This window comes from Triticum aestivum, chromosome 1A (genome assembly GCF_018294505.1).
Source record: "Triticum aestivum cultivar Chinese Spring chromosome 1A, IWGSC CS RefSeq v2.1, whole genome shotgun sequence".
NCBI classification, from domain to species: Eukaryota; Viridiplantae; Streptophyta; class Magnoliopsida; order Poales; family Poaceae; genus Triticum; species Triticum aestivum.
Genome location: NC_057794.1, coordinates 50,280,946 through 50,299,361, shown reverse-complemented (window position 1 = coordinate 50,299,361; position 18,416 = coordinate 50,280,946). Strand labels below are relative to the sequence as shown.

Genomic DNA, 18,416 nt, shown 5'->3' with positions numbered 1-18,416 from the left:
TGGGTCAAGTCAATCACATCATTCTCCTAATGATGTGATCCCGTTAATCAAATAACAACTCTTTGTCCATGGTTAGGAAACATAACCATCTTTGATTAATGAGCTAGTCTAGTAGAGGCATACTAGTGACACCCTGTTTGTCTATGTATTCATTCATGTATTATGTTTCCGGTTAATACAATTCTAGCATGAATAATAAACATTTATCATGAAATAAGGAAATAAATAATAACGTTATTATTGCCTCTAGGGCATATTTCCTTCAGGATTAACTGTCCGACTCCGCTGCCCGAAGACCAAGAAACCCCACTTCTGACGAAGATGTTGTTTCCGGCACCTTATGATGTGCCGGAGAAGAAGGCCAAGAAAACGGCCAAGGGGGCCCGGGGTGGCCTTCGCCAAAAAGGCGCTTCGGACGTGACGTCCGAAGATGAGACTCACTCTTCGGCCGCCTAAGACGACGAGGAGGAAGAGGAAGAAAGCGACTCCCCCCTGGGGGGGAGGAAGAAAAGGGGGGCCTCCCCAAATTTGGAGGCGAAGGTGCCCAAGAGGGGGAAGGGCTCCCTTGCGGATAACTCCGCGTGGGATGTCGATAGCAGTCGGAAGCGAATGCCCAGGACCAAGCCTCGGGCCGCCTCGTAAGTATAAAAAACCTTATGCGCGTCCAAATGCTTGGCCTTTCCATTTTGTAATATTAATATGTTTAAATTATGCCATCACAGTCCGGCCCGCGACAGCTCCCCATGATCCTCGACAGAGGGTTCGCTAGATTCAAAGGAGATGGCTAGCATGTCACGCCGCCCGCTCACTCTGTCTCGGCCAAGGGTGATGACGAGGTGGTGTCCCAAAGGACCTTCCCAGACCGGGGGCAGGTTCCGGAGGCGCCAGAAGGCGAAACCCCCGTCCCCGGACACCAGGGAGAATCAATCCCCATGGAGACTGGTGGGGAGGGTCGTATTCCGTTCGGCCCTCAGCCGGACTCAATTCCGGAGACCGATGCGGCTACGGAATCCTGCACGAAACCTTCTTCGAAAGAAGGGCGGATGCCTATTCCGCCGGTGACCCCTGTCCAACCAGGGGCATCGGACAATTTGCTGGAAGCGTTGCGAGGCGCTTCTGTTGTGGATGAGCACGGTGTCCTTATGGGCATGGTAATTTAAAGGGTTTAGTCGGCCAAGAGCGGACTAACCGAAGCCTGCAACAGCCTGCTGATAGGTTTTGAGGTAAGCGATGCAAAAAAGAGAAAATCCCAATGTAGACAGTAGCCCCTGAGACACTGTCCGGTGTTCGGCAAGGAAAAGTCGGACAGAGGATCAATCTCCTATTGCAGGAAACTAACTAAATTTTTCTGAAATGTAAACACAGGTGTCGCTGTTGGCTGCAGCCTTGCATACTGCTGAAGTCTCCGGACTGAAGCAGAAACTGACGGAGGCCGAGGAGGAGCTGGGCCAGGTGAACAGGCAGCTCCAGGAAAAACAAGGTAAGTAATAACCTGTTATGTATTCGAAAAAAGGTAAAATGATATGCAGTGACCGAAATGCCATGATGTGTACAGAGGCGACAACCGAGGTCGAGGCCCTGAAAAAGGCCCTGGCCGAAGCCGAAGGGAAGGCTGTCAAGGAGCAGGCCGCTTGGAAGAAGCTCAAGGCCCGAGTCAACAAGGTCCAACAGGAGCTCGAGGACGCGGTGAAGAAGTGCGAGGCCTTGGAGCGCGATGCGTCGGTTCAAGATACCGAACTCGCCAAGGATCGTCAAAATGCGGAGTGATAACCCACAAGTATAGGGGATCGCAACATCTTTCGAGGGTCAACAGGGGGCCCACGAGGTAGGGGGCGTGCCCTAGGGGGGGTGCCCCCACCCTCGTGGAAAGGGTGTGGGCCCCCTGGTCTTCATATTTGGCGAGGATTTTTTATTATTTTTTCTAAGACCTTCCGTGGAGTTTCAAGTCATTCCGAGAATATTTGTTTTCTGCACATAAAACAACACCATGGTAATTCTGCTGAAAACAATGTCAGTCCGGGTTAGTTCCATTCAAATCATACAAGATAGAGTCCAAAACAAGGGCAAAAGTATTTGGAAAAGTAGATACTATGGAGACGTATCAACTCCCCCAAGCTTAAACCCTTGCTTGTCCTCAAGCACTTCAGTTGACAAACTGAAAGAAAGAAAGAAAAACTTTTACAAACTCTGTTTGCTCTTGTTGTTATAACTATGTCAAGCCAGCATTCAAGTTTTCAGCATAGATCATAACTAACCACATTTGCAATAATTCTCAGGTCTCATCATTACTCATATCAATAGCATAATCAGCTAGCAAGTCATAATAATAAATCTTGGATGACAACACTTTCTCAAAACAATCATAATATGATATAACAAGATGGTATCTCGCTAGCCCTTTCTGAGACCGCAAAATATAAATGCAGAGCACCTTTAAAGATCAAGGACTGACTAGACATTGTAATTCATGGTAAAAGAGATCCAATCATAGTCATACCCAATATAAATTAACAGGGATGAATGCAAATGACGACTGTGCTCTCCAGCTAGTGCTTTTTAATAAGAGGGTGATGACTCAACATAAAAGTAAATGGATAGGCCCTTCGCAGAGGGAAGCAGGGATTTGTAGAGGTGCCAGAGCTCGGTTTTGAAATAGAGATAAATTGTATTTTGAGCGGTATACTTTCATTGTCAACGTAACAACTAAGAGATGGCGATATCTTCCATGCTACACACATTATAGGCGGTTCCCAAACAGAATGGTAAAGTTTATACCCCCCCCTCCACACTACAACAAAACTGCATGTAGAGACGTCATATTCCAAAGCTAGAGACGCGTTATTTCATCTCTAGGCAACCATAGAGTCGACTTAGTAAAGCGTCTTTGGAGCGTCTCCCCACGGACCGTCTCAAAATATATAGACACGCTGGCTAAGCGTCTGTACATGGCATGGGACGCTATATTGGGACGTTGTAAGGCGTCTCTAGATATGACACGCTATATTTGGACGTTCAAAAGCGTCTTTAGACATGTAGAGTCACTGTGCTACGTCCGCTCGTACGTCTCTACTAACAGGGCCATTTCAATGGTCATAGGCCCTAGGCCCATTCCTATACATGCTATGTACAAACGTTATATTCGTCTCTAAATATACAAATGAATTTTTTTAACCATGTAATATTTTATTTTAAATAATATTTGATTCATTCCAAATTTGTAGTTTGCCATTTCAAATCCAGTAACTTTATCATGCCATATGCTTGTGCAGAATGGTCAACAAGTATTGATATATAAAAGCATCCACCATATCACCAATCACATTCATGAACAACAAATATCATTATATGAAGGGATCCACCCATATCACCAATTGTATCCACAACAATCCCATTCGCACAATTTCAATTAGTAGGAACAAACACTTTTGGTTCACAACTGAACCAAATCAGATCTTCATAAAAATATGCAAATAATTAAGAAGAGATCACAGAAACTAGAACTAAGTTTTCCTACAAATCTAAAATCTTTATATAATACATAATACTTGTCCATCTAAAGACTAATTCTTCTATAGTTGCTCCTGGCTCCTGCAATGCACTCCTTTTCTAAATCTTGAGCTACCCTGAAAAAGAAAGATAACAGAGAAAAAATTAGAACATAGCTTGAAGACTAGTGTGAGAAGAAATGTACTTTGATGATGTACCATACCATTGTTTGGTGGCTTGTTTTGAGGTTGTGCAGGAGTGGTTAATTTTGGTTTTTTTACCTAAAAATCACAAAAATCCTTCATAAATAAAAAGCCTTAAGCATACATATTGGAACATAGGATGATTGCATGCAAGTGTACTTACATGTGATAGAGGCCATGCAATAACATGACCAATAGCATCCCTTACTGTTTGTAATTGTCCATATGGTCTAACCAGTATCTGATCTCGAAGTTTTGAAGCAACACAAATAGAAGCTGCTACATATTGCTCTCCAAGCATGTTTCCTCCAACCACATATGTTTTATCTCTACTCACTAAAGTTCCTTCGGCCACAAATTTATCTTTGCTTCTCGGGTTCAACGAAACCAAGAAAACTTTCATTTTATCCTATTTTTCAAGAAATGAAACATTCATTATCACAAACCATGGAAGATTTCACTTTACACATAAAGGGACGATTGCACATGGAATTACACCAACTAACAATTCTAACCATTGTCTATATATATATAGCACATATGCCCGTGCGTTGCAACGTGAGAAAAAATTAACGTGTAACTAAATTTGGTGAGAAATAGCTTCTGAACGCTTCTAAATCTAAATACATATAATGTGTTGGAAGTGCCCTTAGACAAATCTGTATTTAATATCTCTATGCACTATTTTTCCTTTCATTAAAACCTAGGAGATTTCATCTTGGCATGTCATGAACTCATGAATCCAGATAATTTTGCCCAAAACCGTGCACACAGATTTGATGGCTTTCTGCCTCCATGCCTCCTCATCTGGTTAATGGTTCTCAAATCAGCTTGCTGATTACGTAGCAAGTTAAGACGTATATCAACTGACACGACTCGATGTAAGAAAGCAAGGTGGGATTATTGATGTTTTCTCAGACAGCGGATTTAGCTAAAACTGAGCTGCCTTCAATCCATCAGCAGGGCTGCTATCGCTAAAAAAAGGCCTGGTTGCCCCCAATCACAATCGGCTGGGCTGCTACCGCTAAAAAAAGGCCTGGTTGCCTCCAATCACAATCGGCTCAGGAAAAAAATAATCTGGGCTGCTGCCGCTAGATGGGCTGCCCGATCGTTGCCTCGTTCCTTGCCTGGTTGGCTTGAGTCGTCAGTTTCCCATCGGTTTAAACTGGGCGAGTAAAGAGGCAGGATAACAAACGACAAACGGAATTTGACGTAAATAACCAGGGACAAAAATCAAAGCGGCAGACTAAATCAAACCAAGAATGTCACGTCCCTTTAATAGTGGGTATATATATACCTGCTTAGTGATATGATGAAATTGTACACTTGGTTCAGGACCACCTTGCTTGGTCTCATTGTTATTTTCAGCATGACCATTCTTTGCTTCAGGACCATCATGTGCTTTCTACAATTGAGGTTCAGTTTAGTTGTAAGTAAAGTTATAGAAAACATAGACCTTGTTTGATAACACAACAGAAATTTATGCGCGCATGCACACACTTTAGCAATTGTGTGCTCATGTGGTGAAGATAAACTAGTGCAACCCTCTTTGGTTCTTGCGCAATTGCTAGGATGCAATTCTTGGTTAGTCTTGTTCGGTAAAGTTGATTCTGCACACCCTTGATTTATCCTATCATTTTTTTCAGTGTGCGCTTTCTACAGTTGAGGTTTAGTTCAGTTGTAAGTGAACATACACAAAACATAGACATTGTTTGACAAAGAATCAGAAGTTTATGCATACAGACACACCTTAGAAACCATGTGTGGTAAAGATGTACCAGTGCAATCCTCTTTGGTTCTTGAAGAAAAGCTAGGATGCAATTCCTGGGCAGTAATCTGCTTATCCAGCAAAGTTAATTCTGCACTTCCTTCATTGGTGTAACCGTCTTTGGTTGATTCTGTGCGGCCTTGATTGTCCTTATCAAACATTTCAATGCGTGCCTTCTACATTTGAGGTTCAGTTCAATACGACATAAACATACAGAATCATAGGCATTGGTTGATAATGAAGTAAAAAAAATATGCGCACACACCTTAGCAACCATGTGTGGTAAAGATAAACCAGTGTAACCCTCTTTGGTTCTCACAAAAAAACTAGGATGCAATTCCTGGGTAGTGATCTGCTTGTCTGGCAAAGTTGATTCTCCACTTCCTTGATTGGCCCTATGAAACTTTTCAATGTGTGCTTTCTACAATTGAGGTTCAGTTCAGTTGTAAGTAAACTTATACAAAACATAGGTATTTTTTAATAACAAAGCAGAAATTTATGCACACACTTTAGCAACCATTTTTTTGTGGTAACGATAAACCGGTGTAACACTCTTTGGTTCGTGCACAATCACTAGGATGTAGTTCCTACAACTTATGATGAACAATTGTTTAAGTATGAGAATGAAGTAGAATATTTATTAGTGAAGAAACTATTACATCACCTGGATAGCACTCAATGGAGCATATTCTTCAGCTTCGTTATGTGATTCATTTGGGAGGTCACTGCCAACAACTCTTTCGTTGAGATCAACCTGAAACAAGAACATGATAATAGTATATTAATACTCATATTTTTATCTTTGCAGAAAGAGGTGTGGTTTAGATACTAACTTCATCACTTCTCGCGGTTACAAATTCATTTCTCAAATCCTCTGTGGGGAATTTTCGCTTCAGGAACGAACGGATCATAGCCAACTCATCTGTCACATTTTCTACATTATCACCTAGTGCCCGCAGTCTAAATTGAACATTTCCTTCTTTCTCGGGATGCTGAACAAAAGTCAGTCCCTGAGAAACTTTTATTTCGCTCCAATACTTGTCACCATAATACCCTCTTTTTTGCCTCTTCCCCATGCACGCTTTTAAATACTTCTCTATAATCACTAAATGAAAGGTTCCCATTGTTATCTTTCTTTCTTTCTTCCAGTTTCTCCTATTGAAATAAATACAAAACATCTCATTATACTAAGTAGTTTTAAATTAAAGCCTTTACTTTAATCACAAGTAGAAGTATACCATCACTATCTTTGTATTCGTATTTTTGTATTCACCGTCCTTCTTCTGCTTATGAGCTTCATCCCATAGTTCAATCTTGCTAACCTTTCGATTGCTCTTAATTTCCTGTTCAACAAAGTAAATTAGAATGTTTGTTAGTGTTTCTGTTAGAACATGTTCAGTTTTCTTCACTAACAAAACTTTTCTGAGTCATCTTTAGAAAGAAAAAGTTTGACCATCTCTTTTCTGAGCCTAGCATGGCTTTTTCTCCCGGTTGTATGTGGATTCTTCTGCTTCTTTACACACTCGGTGTTCTTTTCGCATAATTTCTAGGAAAACAACACATCTAGTCAATATTAATGTCACCAAACTAGTTATGTACACCAGATTAAGTATGAGAATATACACATTACCATGTGTGAATCCTGGCACCAAAACCCAACAAGAGTATCCCATTGATGTGCATTAACACCTTTGGGAACACCTGCTACAATTTCAGCCAAAGACTTCTTCTCACGCTTGAAATATTTACTTTTCAAATGAGACTTATACACTCTCCATCTTTTGTTAATATTCAATAGGATCCAGTCTCTTGTAAGTTGTCTAGTCTCATTGGGGTAGATAAATTTCTCCTTCAAATATTAAAACTGACAATCAGCAATGTGAAATGAACAGCCTTGAACAGTGCTATAAATTTTTTACCTCCACATCTGTGATCATCTGCCCATGTTTTTGTAGAAACAATTCATTGTCCCATCTTGGAATATGCAATGGTGCAAATGTTGAGTTTTCTGCAAGCCAGGTAAGATGTTGACCTAGAATGGCAGCCGACCTTCCATTTGGAATTCCACTTCTGTCAGTCTCCACAATTATCTTGCCCCCACGTAATTCCGACAAATTTTTACCTCGGAATTCCCCTATAATCTGTCGCACATCTCCATTTGGCCCTGCATGCAAGAGTATCACAATGGCATATAACTGGACCATATACAGCACACTAGATATGTGTTTGAAAAAGAAAATTGAGCTTACAAATTATTTTAATTTGCCGAGTAGATTCAGGAGGCTTTTTTGGTACTAGATCATCAATCTCTGGAGGGCCTTGTAAATTTTCTTCATCTGATTGTACACTTTCAGAAGCTTGCTCTGGGATGTTTAGGCTTCGAAGCCGTCGAGGTATCCTCGACATGATATATTTACCAAACAATGTTAAAATCATATGTTAAGGTCAAGCATCGAAGCATATGTCAAGGTCATGCATATGATTTCACATTTCTTGAAACCAAACAGCCTTACGCACAAACCAAAGACTCAAAATTACTGCATTATGTGTGTGTGTTTCATAAATCAGTTACCAAGTAACTCAATTCTTATGTTTGCCTCACAAAAGATATGTAAGAAAAGTTATCTTCCAAATGCTAATAACATAACACTGCCAACAAACTCACGTAGTTGGTATAGTCCTAAATAGAAACAGCAATGTCACAGACGGCCCAATCCAGTTTATCTTACGTTTGCTAGATAACTAGCCTCTTTCTGCTATACAACTTTTTTAAATAGAAACTAGTTGTAGCAAATGGTATATGTTGGACAAGAGGGGAAGGCAGAGGGTGGACAGGGTGGGCCGCTGCCCACCCTGAGATTTTGGTTTGATCTATATACCATAGGAGAACAGAGATGGATCTGAGAAAAAAATAAAACAGAGCCCAACTAGCAGCTAGCAGACCTAACCAGCGTCGAACTGGACACTGTGGAGACGTGCAGAAGCCGACCGCCCATCCCATTATCTTTAGTACGCACATCCCAATCCCCATTCCCAATATCTAATTGAAATCATTATTAATTAGGAGCTGCTGTGTTTATAAGTATATTTCCCTAAAAAAGTATAATCAACTGAAAAAATTGGCACTGTATGGCCTATTTGTTGTAAAAATATCCAGCCAAATCTCTGTTTGCATGACATATTTGTTGTCAATTTTTTTTATAGACGGACCACCCTGTTTCGAAATCTTAGATCCGCCACTGTGTTGGACTCCAGTGGAATAAGGTGATCTTGCCGTAAATATGACCCATACACGCGTGTAACTGAAAAGGCACCCAAAAATCACTTCAGAACTTACTGTAACACACATAGCAACATACAAACCTGTAACAACAATCTTTTAGTGCAAAATCTAAGAGCTGCTGATTGAAACCTCCCTTCAGCTAAGATGCAAGAATCAAAACTAAAAAATAGTGGGACTGCACTAAGATGAGGTAGGAAATAGGACAGACTAAAAATACTACAAAATAGCAGAATACATTGCAGCCTGTGCAACCAAGCACTCATGTTTTATACTCCAGCGTAAATGGAATGTGAGGTTATTTGGCCAATCTATCTAACACCACTTGTACTACTTTTGATTTTTAACATACAAATTTTGATTGGACCAAACAGTTGCTCACATATTTTAAAGAAAATCTGTCAGAATTGATTTCTAGGCAAGCAAGCAATTCAACAAACACTTAGAGTGCATTTCCTACATGAAGGAAGTAAGGAGACGAAGGAGAAGAGGATCAAGATTTGAGATGCATAAATGAAGGAGCCACTTCGGTTGATTTAATGGTAAAATTGTTGGGGCAATGGGATTCAAGGGATCACCCGCTTGACGTGGTGGAGGCGAGAGCTGCTTGCTGGGCGGCGTACCGATGGACAAATGGCGCAGCTTCGTGTGAAGGCTGAGATCGGCTCGGATGCGGCTTCGTGGGGGTGAGGATGAAGTCGGGAGGAGCACGACTTCGTGATGGTGAGGACGACGGACGCCGACGAGGCTCCGACTAGCGACCTTGTTGATAGAGGAAGAAGGGAGTCGTCGGCGGGCGTAGCTAGCGGCGGCGAGCGGAGCTAGCGGCGGAGGGCAGCCCTTGATGATGAGGCTGCCACCGCGCGGTGTGCGGGAATGGCGGCGCGCGGGTTCATGATGCCGGGCAGATTGGAATCGGGAAGTTGGATCATGGGGAGGTGGGGAAGATGGTGGGGAGGAAAAATAGCAGAGACGCGCGAAGTCTTTCCCGCGGTAAAGAAAATATGTGTAGCGCCAAATTTTGTTAAGAAAAAATATTCCGGGAAGGCTAAATTTAATTAAGTGTGAATAGTTTGGGAGCTCTAAGTAATCACATATATGTATGTGTTAAAAAACACATATATTGATAAATAAATTTTTTAGGTGTATCCTTTATTGGATAATCCTTATGCTTTGTTCTTTTTTCAAAAAAATATCAAATTTCATTGGGTAATATACGTATCCAAGTAATATCGATATAGCTTAATAAAAAACAATAAAGGCAGTGGTAGATCAAAGTTGAGCTTGGCCCTCCTCCGTGCGCTGCCATGTCGACCGCTGACGCCGCACCGGCGTGCCATCCCTTCAACTAGCCCATGTCAGCGACGGAACCGGCGGCACGCAACGACTCCTCCAAGCTGATCTAGACCAGCTGGTCACTGATGTAGTGTCGGCATCTTCGCGGTGTCGGTGTCCGATGTGGCAAACGTGGCCCAAATTGTGCCACTCCTGCCGCTCCTCCTGTGCCACCCTCTTGGCCGACGTCAGGGTGCTGCATGACGATGTGTCGTCGCCATGTCGAGGTAATGGAGGAGGCGCCCGGGAGGGCTCCTCCTCCTTCACGACCTTGTCACACCAGTTGCGACGCAGCGGTGATGCCAGTCGGTTGAAACGGTCAAACGTGTTGCGTGAGGGGGTGGCTCCTCTTTGACGCAACATCCGGTTTGGTCTCAGCAGTTTCATCAGAGGGGAGGGGCTCCTCCTCAACATTTTCCCGTGTTCATTTTACGCTTGTAGCTATGATCAACGTAGTACCTCACTTGAAGCACCGCGCTGCCACTCATTTCTAGCATCTCATGCCGCCGGTCGTAGTCCACACCCAACTCCGGTTGGAGCAAATATGCAGTTGGTCCGAAATAAACCTGCCACACCGATTCCTGCAAATCGTGTGGCTGGCTCGAGCGTCCAGCAGGGCCACCGTCACCATTTCCAGCTCTCGGCATCGCCGGTTGCAGCATCTCACGCCATGGTGTTTTTGTTATAAATGATCGGCCCAACTAAGGCACAAGCGCGAACCTCCCTCTTGCTCCCGGGTTTCGAGGCCCCCAAAATCTTCCTTGGTTGGGCTGTAGGAAGCATAAAGAAGCTTGTCAGATTTTTTAAGTCGGTTATCTTTATCTTGTTTAGGTTTATTTCGGTCAGGTTTACTAAGTTTTCCTGGGTTTTCCTTTTTTTCTTTTATCTTTTATTTTTTACCTTTTGTTTTAATTTTTATTTATTTTTCCTTTCTATTTTTTCTATTTCCCTTTCTTTCTTTCTTTTTCAAATTCTTGGAGTTCTTCCAAATTTGTGAACTTTTATTTAGAATTAAAGTTTTTTTAAGTTTGTGAACATTTTTTTCAAACCGTGAACATTTTTCAAATTCACAATAATTTCAAGTTCAAAAACATTTCTTGAATTTGTGAACTGTTCTCTAATTAGTGAAAAATTCCATTTTTTCGCAAAAAAGCTTTGAAACCATAAATCATTTTCAAATTCGCGAAACTTTTTCAAATACTCAAACTTTTTAAAGATCATGAATATTTTTTAAATTCATTCTTTTAGTTTGTGATTATATTTCATTGAATTGGTGAACTTTCTTAAAATTCATGAACATTTTCAGAAGGTGTGAACCTTTTTCAAATTCATGTTTTTTTAAGATCGCAAACATTTTTCAAATTTGATTTCCCCCCCCCCCCCCCCAAATTTTAACTTTTTATGAAAGTCAATGGCCATATGTGGCCGTTCCCAGGATTTTAAAAATAACAAAAGAAATGTACTAGTTACTGTAACACTTCACTGATTTCATGAAATATCCCTTACTGCGTTTGATTTTTATGATTTTCCAGTTTCTCCATCTTTATTTAAATTTTTTCTGGTTAACTGGGATGTCAATCGTGCAAAGTCGATGTCATGCACTTGCAAAATATTATTGAAATATTTACTAGACTACTTTCATTTTCTATAAACTAGCACAAAGAAGCATCCAATTAGGACAAATTAACCTGAAGCACACTTCATCAGAAGGTTCCAAAATTTAGCAGTAGTACTGTCAGTGAAAGTTAAAAAAACTGTTCAAAGAACTAAACGGACAGACATACAACTCATTCATAACAAAAGGGAACATACACATTAAAAAAAGACCATAGGCTCGTTCATCACAGAGTAACATACATTCCGAAGAAGATCCACCTAGCTAGAATAATTATGTTGGAGTAATTCTACCTAGGAGCATGGATGACAATTGCTCAACCTATATCTTAGCTGCAGATAAGAAGCTAAAAACACAAAGACTACTCTGTTTCATCACCCATGTCAAAAATATCACGAGGTTTGAATTTCACCATGGTATTCCAGTTCTCACTTCTCGGATTTTGGATATAGAAGACCTGGTCCACTTGGGAAGAAAATACAAAAGGTTCATCCTCTAACTTCTCCCCTGTATGTATTTTTCGGGAGAAGTTCACATGAGTGAATCCAAACTCATCTCTTATAATACCAGCTTTGTGATGAACATCATACCAATCACATTTAAAGAAGACCACCTTGTAATCTTTGTATGACAACTCGAAGATGTCAGATAACCGACCATAATAGGACACACCATTTTCAGCAAGGTTCACGACACCACTATTTTGTGTCACGTGTCCTGTCTCGCGACTGATAGTATGAAACCTGAAACCATTAATTATATAGCCACTATAGCGCACCCCGCATTTGCTTGGTTTTGCGGCTAATGCTCTTATCTTTTCTGTGATATCCAGTCCATCATCTAGTATAACCTGTATGTAAGAGTGGTTACATTGAGTTCACATGGAACTACAGTGAAGGAACATGCTAAAGGTGAATTATACCTTTTGTTCCAACCAGTCAGCAAAGTGTCTACTAATCAAATCCTCATTGTCATCATCCGTCAAATTTAAGTTACCCGGTTTCCTCTTCTCTTGGTCCAGAAATTCTCTGTAATAATAAGACAAATAACATCATGTTTTTTTGCAACTTGTGAAAAATAAAAGAAATAGGAGACAACATTGAAGCACACCTACGGAGATCATCAAGCTCATCAGAGTGTCGCAAGACATATCGATGTGCTTGAACTAGAAGCTGATCGTCCAACTGGCCTATAGTGACAGCCTTTCCAATTGGCTCACCAACACTATCAAACATGTACATGCCCTTTGTATTATCTGAAGGATCAGGGTTCCTAGATGTTCTTGTGAAACGTGTGGTTCCTTCTAGAAATCTTGAACAAAAGGTCAAGCATTCTTCAACAGTATATCCTTCAGCAATAGAACCTTCAGGATAAGCTCTATTGCGCACAAGTGACTTTAGCCAAACAAATGATCTGAACATCATAAAACAACAATGTTATATGCATAATGGAAAACAATAAATCAAATCATATACTTAGATGCACTGTGGAAAATAACAAATCAATCAAAGTAGCATACCTCTCTAGAGGGTACATCCACCTGTAATGCACCAGGCCACCAAGTTTAGCTTCTTCAACTAAATGCACCATTAAATGTACCATGACAGTAAAAAACGATGGAAGAAAAACCTTTTCCATATTACAAAGTGTCTTCACAATACTCTCTTGCAGTTTGTCAAGCTCAGAGACATCTAACACTTTGGAGCATAGCTTCTTGAAGAAATTAGCCAGCTCAACAACTATTGTCATGACATCTTTACTGGGATAACAGTGTAAAAGTGCCACAGGAAGGATGTCTTGTAGAATAACATGGCAGTCGTGGCTTTTGAGGCCAGTCAATGTCAATTCTTTCATGTTCACACACCTCGAAAAGTTTGATGCACAACCATCAGGTGTCCTACAATTCTGAACCACTGTACAAAGAATCTCCTTCTTTTCTTTATACATATTAAAAGGTGCATGCGGCAATTCAGTTTTACCCTTATCACCTTCATGAGGTTGAAGGCTAGATCGAATTCCAATTTCTCCTAAGTCAAGTCATGCATTAAGGCCATCCTTTGTTTTAGAATCAACATCCAGTAAGGTTCCAATTAAATTTTCAAAGACATTTTTCTCAATATGCATTACATCTAGATTGTGCCTTAACTTGTTGTGCTCCCAGTATTCCAAATCAAAGAATATCGACTTCTTTTTGAAACAATCCTCAGGCTTCTTTTCAGGTTTACGTGCGACGTTACCTGATTTCTTGTTAGGCGCTCTTTTACGCTTCTGTTTTTCAGAACCTTCAATTCCTTTTTCACTGTCTTTGCCCTTCTTTTTCCCTTTCCCTTTCTTTGCCACAAAAACCTTTTTTCCTAAGACAAACACTCTGCCCTACAACATTCTCAAAGCTGAGCTACCACTCATTGTTATAGGTGCAAGTTCCATCTCTTTGGTGTTATCAAACTCCTTCTTTCGTCTCCGAAATACATGATTCTGTGTTAGCCGTCGGCGATGACCCATATAACAAAATTTCTTACTCTTCTTTAGCCAATATGATCTTGTGAAAGGACCACAAGACGGGCAAGCATATTTACCGCTCGTGCTCCACCCATAGAGGTAAGCTAATGCTGGAAAATCATTCAAAGTCCATAATAGTGCAGCTCGAAGAGAAAATTTCTCCTGGGTACATGAATCAAAAGTGTCCACACCCTTCCAAAGTTGTTGCAGCTCATCCACCAACGGCTGCAAATATACATCAATATCATTGCCAGGGGAACTTGGTCCAGGAATAATCATTGATAAAATTAGAGATGTTTGCTTCATGCAGATCCAAGGTGGTAGGTTGTATGGAATAAGCATCACTGGCCAAGTACTATGTTTTGCACTCATGAGTCGGAAAGGATTAAAGCCATCAGACCCAACGCCTAGCCGCGCATTACGGGGATCCTCAGCGAATTCAGGATATCTGGCATCAAGATCTTTCCAAGCCTCTCCATCAGCTGGACATCGCAGCAATCCATCTTTTGTACGACCCTCATCATGCCAACGCATGTCAGTTGATGTCTTCTTGGTTGCAAATAACCTTTGGAGCCTTGGACTCAATGGGAAATATCGCAACACCTTGGCTGGTTTCTTCTTCTTCTTCTTCTTCTTCTTCTTCTTTTTAGATTCAGTTGCCGAATCTTTCTTCTCATTTTCATTGGTAACCCAACGAGAGGCACCACACACATGGCAAGACTCCTGGTTAGCTCTTTTGCCTCTAAAAAGCATGCAGTCTCTTGGGCATGCATGCATTTTCTCATAGCCCAGCCCTAATCCGCGTATGCTTTTTTTCACCTCATAATATTTCTTGGGTAGGTTTATCTGAGGAAATGCAACCGATAATACACCAAGTAGCTGTGTGAATGATTCCTGTGACCATCCATGCAAGACTTTCATGTGATATAAAGTGACAAGAAATGACAACCTCGAATATGTTGCACATCCAGGGTATAAATCTGTGTTTGCTTCCTCGAGGAAACTAGCGTATATGTCTTGTTCTCTCATTGCATCATCATCTGCAGATGTTGTATTGACATTCTCAGCCATACCAGGTTCCAAGTTCTCAAATTCAGACTGAACACCATCTAGTTCCCCATCAGATGCGCTTGATAGTGATTGGAAGCTGTCAGCCATGGGGAAAATGGCACTTAAGAGCCCAGAAATGTCATGCAATCTTCTATTACTGCCTTCTACATCAGAATTCACTGGAAAACCTGGAATATGAAAATTGTTGTTGTTATTTGACATGGGAGCAAATGCAAATGACGGTGAATCATACTCTTCTCCATGGCAAACCCATTTTGTATAACCCTGAAGAATACCATCACATCTTAGGTGGGTTTTCACTTTGTCGTAATTCTGCATTGCCTTATTTCCACAATTTACACAGGGACAGAGAATTTTATCACCGAGTGGAACATCATGGAAGGCAAAAGATAGAAATTGCTCGACACCTTATTTATAATCAGTAGTTGATCTTGGTTTACTCATCCAACCTCGATCCATTAGCCTTTGCTAGCTGTAGTAATGAAAACAAAATAGATCAGTTTATAATTTTCCATATGCTCTTTTACATTAAGCATAGGTTCATATGAATATTTTAAACTATGCATTGGATACTTAGGTTCAAATTGTATAATATGATATACCGACATCATTCACCTTACATTACAAACATAAATCGAGATGTGTCTTTACTAGAAGAATTTATGTGAAGTACATAAAGAAGTTTTCATCAATGACAAAAAATGGATGTCTCCAATGCTTGATTTTTTTCTGCATTCAAGTGACAAACAGCAGAAGGCTAGCTGGGGTAACTAGTTACTAAAAATCTAAGTAATATCCACTAGTTTCGCTTTGTTAAATCAAGAAAAATAGAGATGACACACAACTTAGGTAATTCAAATTTTGCATCACACTTCAGAATTTTCTTTTCTGGCATTCGTAAGCAGTTCCCCTAACCAGATCGACTTAAGAATATTATGTCATAAATGAGTGCCATCTAATAAACAGTACCACTATTTTTAACCACCAAAAAGGTTCAACCACCAAAAAGGTTCACCGATTTTTAACAAAAAATTTCAAATTGCAATAATACAGTGCATCACAGTAAGATAGAAAGGGAAAACACAAGTGATATATCTCAATTCGAGCTATGTTTCACACGATGCAGAGATATAAAAAAAAGAAAATAACAACATGCGGGCAATCTTCTGGCAGCAGAGGCGTGTGGGTGAGCTCGTTGCCGAGGTCAGCAGCTGAGGGAGAGGGGCGTTGGCGGGGAGCGGCGTTGTGCCGGGGCCAACCGGCGTCAGGGTCTGATGTACATTGCACAAACATTTCAATTTCCATAGTAAGCAGCAAATGAATCACACAGCAATTAGTAAGCAGCAATCATTTATGAGCATACGCAGCAAAGGAATCAAGTTCAATTTAAATTTATAAGCAATCACAGAATAATCTTCAGATTTGTTTAGAAAATAGAAACAGAGGGAAAGAATAGATGCAGTACATTGTGGCTGTTGAGGAACGGAGGCCGGACTGCTGGATGGTGCTGCCGCCGCGCCGGGGAGGCGCGAGGACGGTGGCTGGAGCCTGGAGGGCGCTGCCGGCTGCCGGCTGCCGCCACGCTTGGGAGGCCGGAGGCGGACTGGTGGCCTGGCGCCTGGCGGAACCGCGGAGGAGAGGGCTGGGCGCCGGAGGCCGAGGCAGGGGAGTGAGATGGCCGGATGGAGGGGAGGGGAGGGACCGAGGGAGAGGCAGGAGAGGGCCAGCCGCCGCCGCCGGAGCCTTCAGCTAGCGCTAGGTTGGGGAAAAGGTTGGAATCGAGGAAGGGAAACGACGTGCTCAGGCGGTCGGCTACTCGCGCGCCTGACCTGACACCACGTCGCTCGTGTGTTTGGGCTCATGGGCCAACGGCCTAGTCACTCTTTATATTACCTTATAATACATGTACTATTTTTTTGCACAAAACTCTTTGGTAGTCCACGCCTAGAAAGAGAAATGGCCGGCAACGAGCTCACCCACACGCTGAAGGATTATAGTCGCATAAAAAACGTCTCACAAATCATCTTTAAGTTAATTAAAGTTATATACCTATTTTCTAAATGGCCAATTATAAGCAGAAGCTTGTGACACCCTATAAACGTCTTAAGAAGCGTCTTTAGCTTGCTAGTGTTCATGGGCGTAGAGATGAAGACAAATAGCGTCTCGGAAAAAGCAACCATACAAGCCATTTTTGTTGTAGTGTCCACCAACAGGCATCAATCCATGTCTTGCTCGAAACAACGAGTGCCTCCAACATACATCAGGTCCCCTGGGGAGTTTTGTTTGCAATTAATTTTGATTTAGTTTGCATAAAACATGGGACAGGGCATCCCCGTGACCAACCATTTTCTCGTGAGTGAGGAGCGGAGTCCACTCCTCTTGAGAATAACCCGCCTAACACGGAAGATAAGGACAGCCTTTGTTGATACATGAGCTATTCGAGTATACAAAACAGAATGTTTATTTGAAGGTTTAGAGTTTGGCACATACAAATTTACTTGGAACGATAGGTAGATACCGCATATAGGAAGGTATAGTGGACTCATCTGGAATAACTTTGGGGTTTAAGGGATTGGATGCACAAGCAGTATTCCCGCTTAGTATAAGTGAAGGCTAGCAAAAGACTGGGAAGCGACCAACTGGAGAGTGACAACAGCCATGTACATGCATTAAAATTAATAAACATTGGATGCAAGCATGAGTAGGATATAATCCACCATGAACATAAATATCGTGAAGGCTATGTTGATTTTGTTTCAACTACATGCGTGAACATGTGCCAAGTCAAGTCACGTAAATCATTCAAAGGAGGATACCACCCCATCATACCACATCATAATCATCTCAATAGCATGTTGGCATACAAGGTAAAACATTATAACTCATAGCTAATCAAGCATGGCACAAGTAACTCCGATCTCTAATTGTCATTGCAAACATGTTTATTCATAATACGTTGAATCAAGAACGACAGGCTCATCATATTTACAAAAACAAAAGAGGTCGAGTTCATACCAGCTTTTCTCATCTCAGTCAGTCCATCATATATCATCATAATTGCCTTTCACTTGGACGACCGAACGGTGTGAATAATAATAAGAGTGCACGTGCATTGGACTAAGCTGGAATCTGCGAGCATTCAATAAACATGAGAAGACA

At 41.4% G+C, this 18,416-nt stretch overlaps 1 protein-coding gene across 7 annotated transcripts; it reads right to left on the bottom strand.

Annotated features, from left to right (window-relative positions):
- Positions 1-11,866: 11,866 nt before the first annotated feature.
- On the bottom strand, positions 11,867-17,099 carry LOC123189095 (uncharacterized). 7 transcript variants are annotated; one of them, XM_044601442.1, is made up of 7 exons: positions 16,723-17,086; positions 16,410-16,528; positions 15,665-15,729; positions 13,207-15,424; positions 12,798-13,100; positions 12,610-12,715; positions 11,867-12,537 (listed from the first exon to the last, which is right to left on the bottom strand). In XM_044601442.1, the coding sequence occupies exons 4-7, from the start codon at positions 13,632-13,634 to the stop codon at positions 12,049-12,051; spliced, it is 1,326 nt and encodes a 441-aa protein (XP_044457377.1). In that variant the 5' UTR covers positions 13,635-15,424; positions 15,665-15,729; positions 16,410-16,528; positions 16,723-17,086; the 3' UTR covers positions 11,867-12,048. The 7 variants fall into 7 exon arrangements, 3 of the variants coding, with proteins under 3 accessions (XP_044457377.1, XP_044457391.1, XP_044457384.1); XR_006495584.1 differs by having other exon boundaries at positions 13,207-15,729; positions 16,723-17,099; XR_006495588.1 differs by having other exon boundaries at positions 11,867-12,527; positions 13,207-15,729; positions 16,723-17,099.
- Positions 17,100-18,416: the final 1,317 nt, after the last annotated feature.

What these genes read in the sequence shown, in the direction of transcription:
- LOC123189095 (XM_044601442.1), bottom strand. Translation starts at nt 13,634, where the DNA reads ATGTATAAAGAAAAGAAGGAGATTCTTTGTACAGTGGTTCAGAATTGT. An exon ending in TGGATGTACCCTCTAGAGAG is followed by an intron (nt 13,101 to 13,206) that starts GTATGCTACTTT and finishes TATGATGTTCAG; the next exon opens with ATCATTTGTTTGGCTAAAGT. An exon ending in GAGCTTGATGATCTCCGTAG is followed by an intron (nt 12,716 to 12,797) that starts GTGTGCTTCAAT and finishes TTATTATTACAG; the next exon opens with AGAATTTCTGGACCAAGAGA.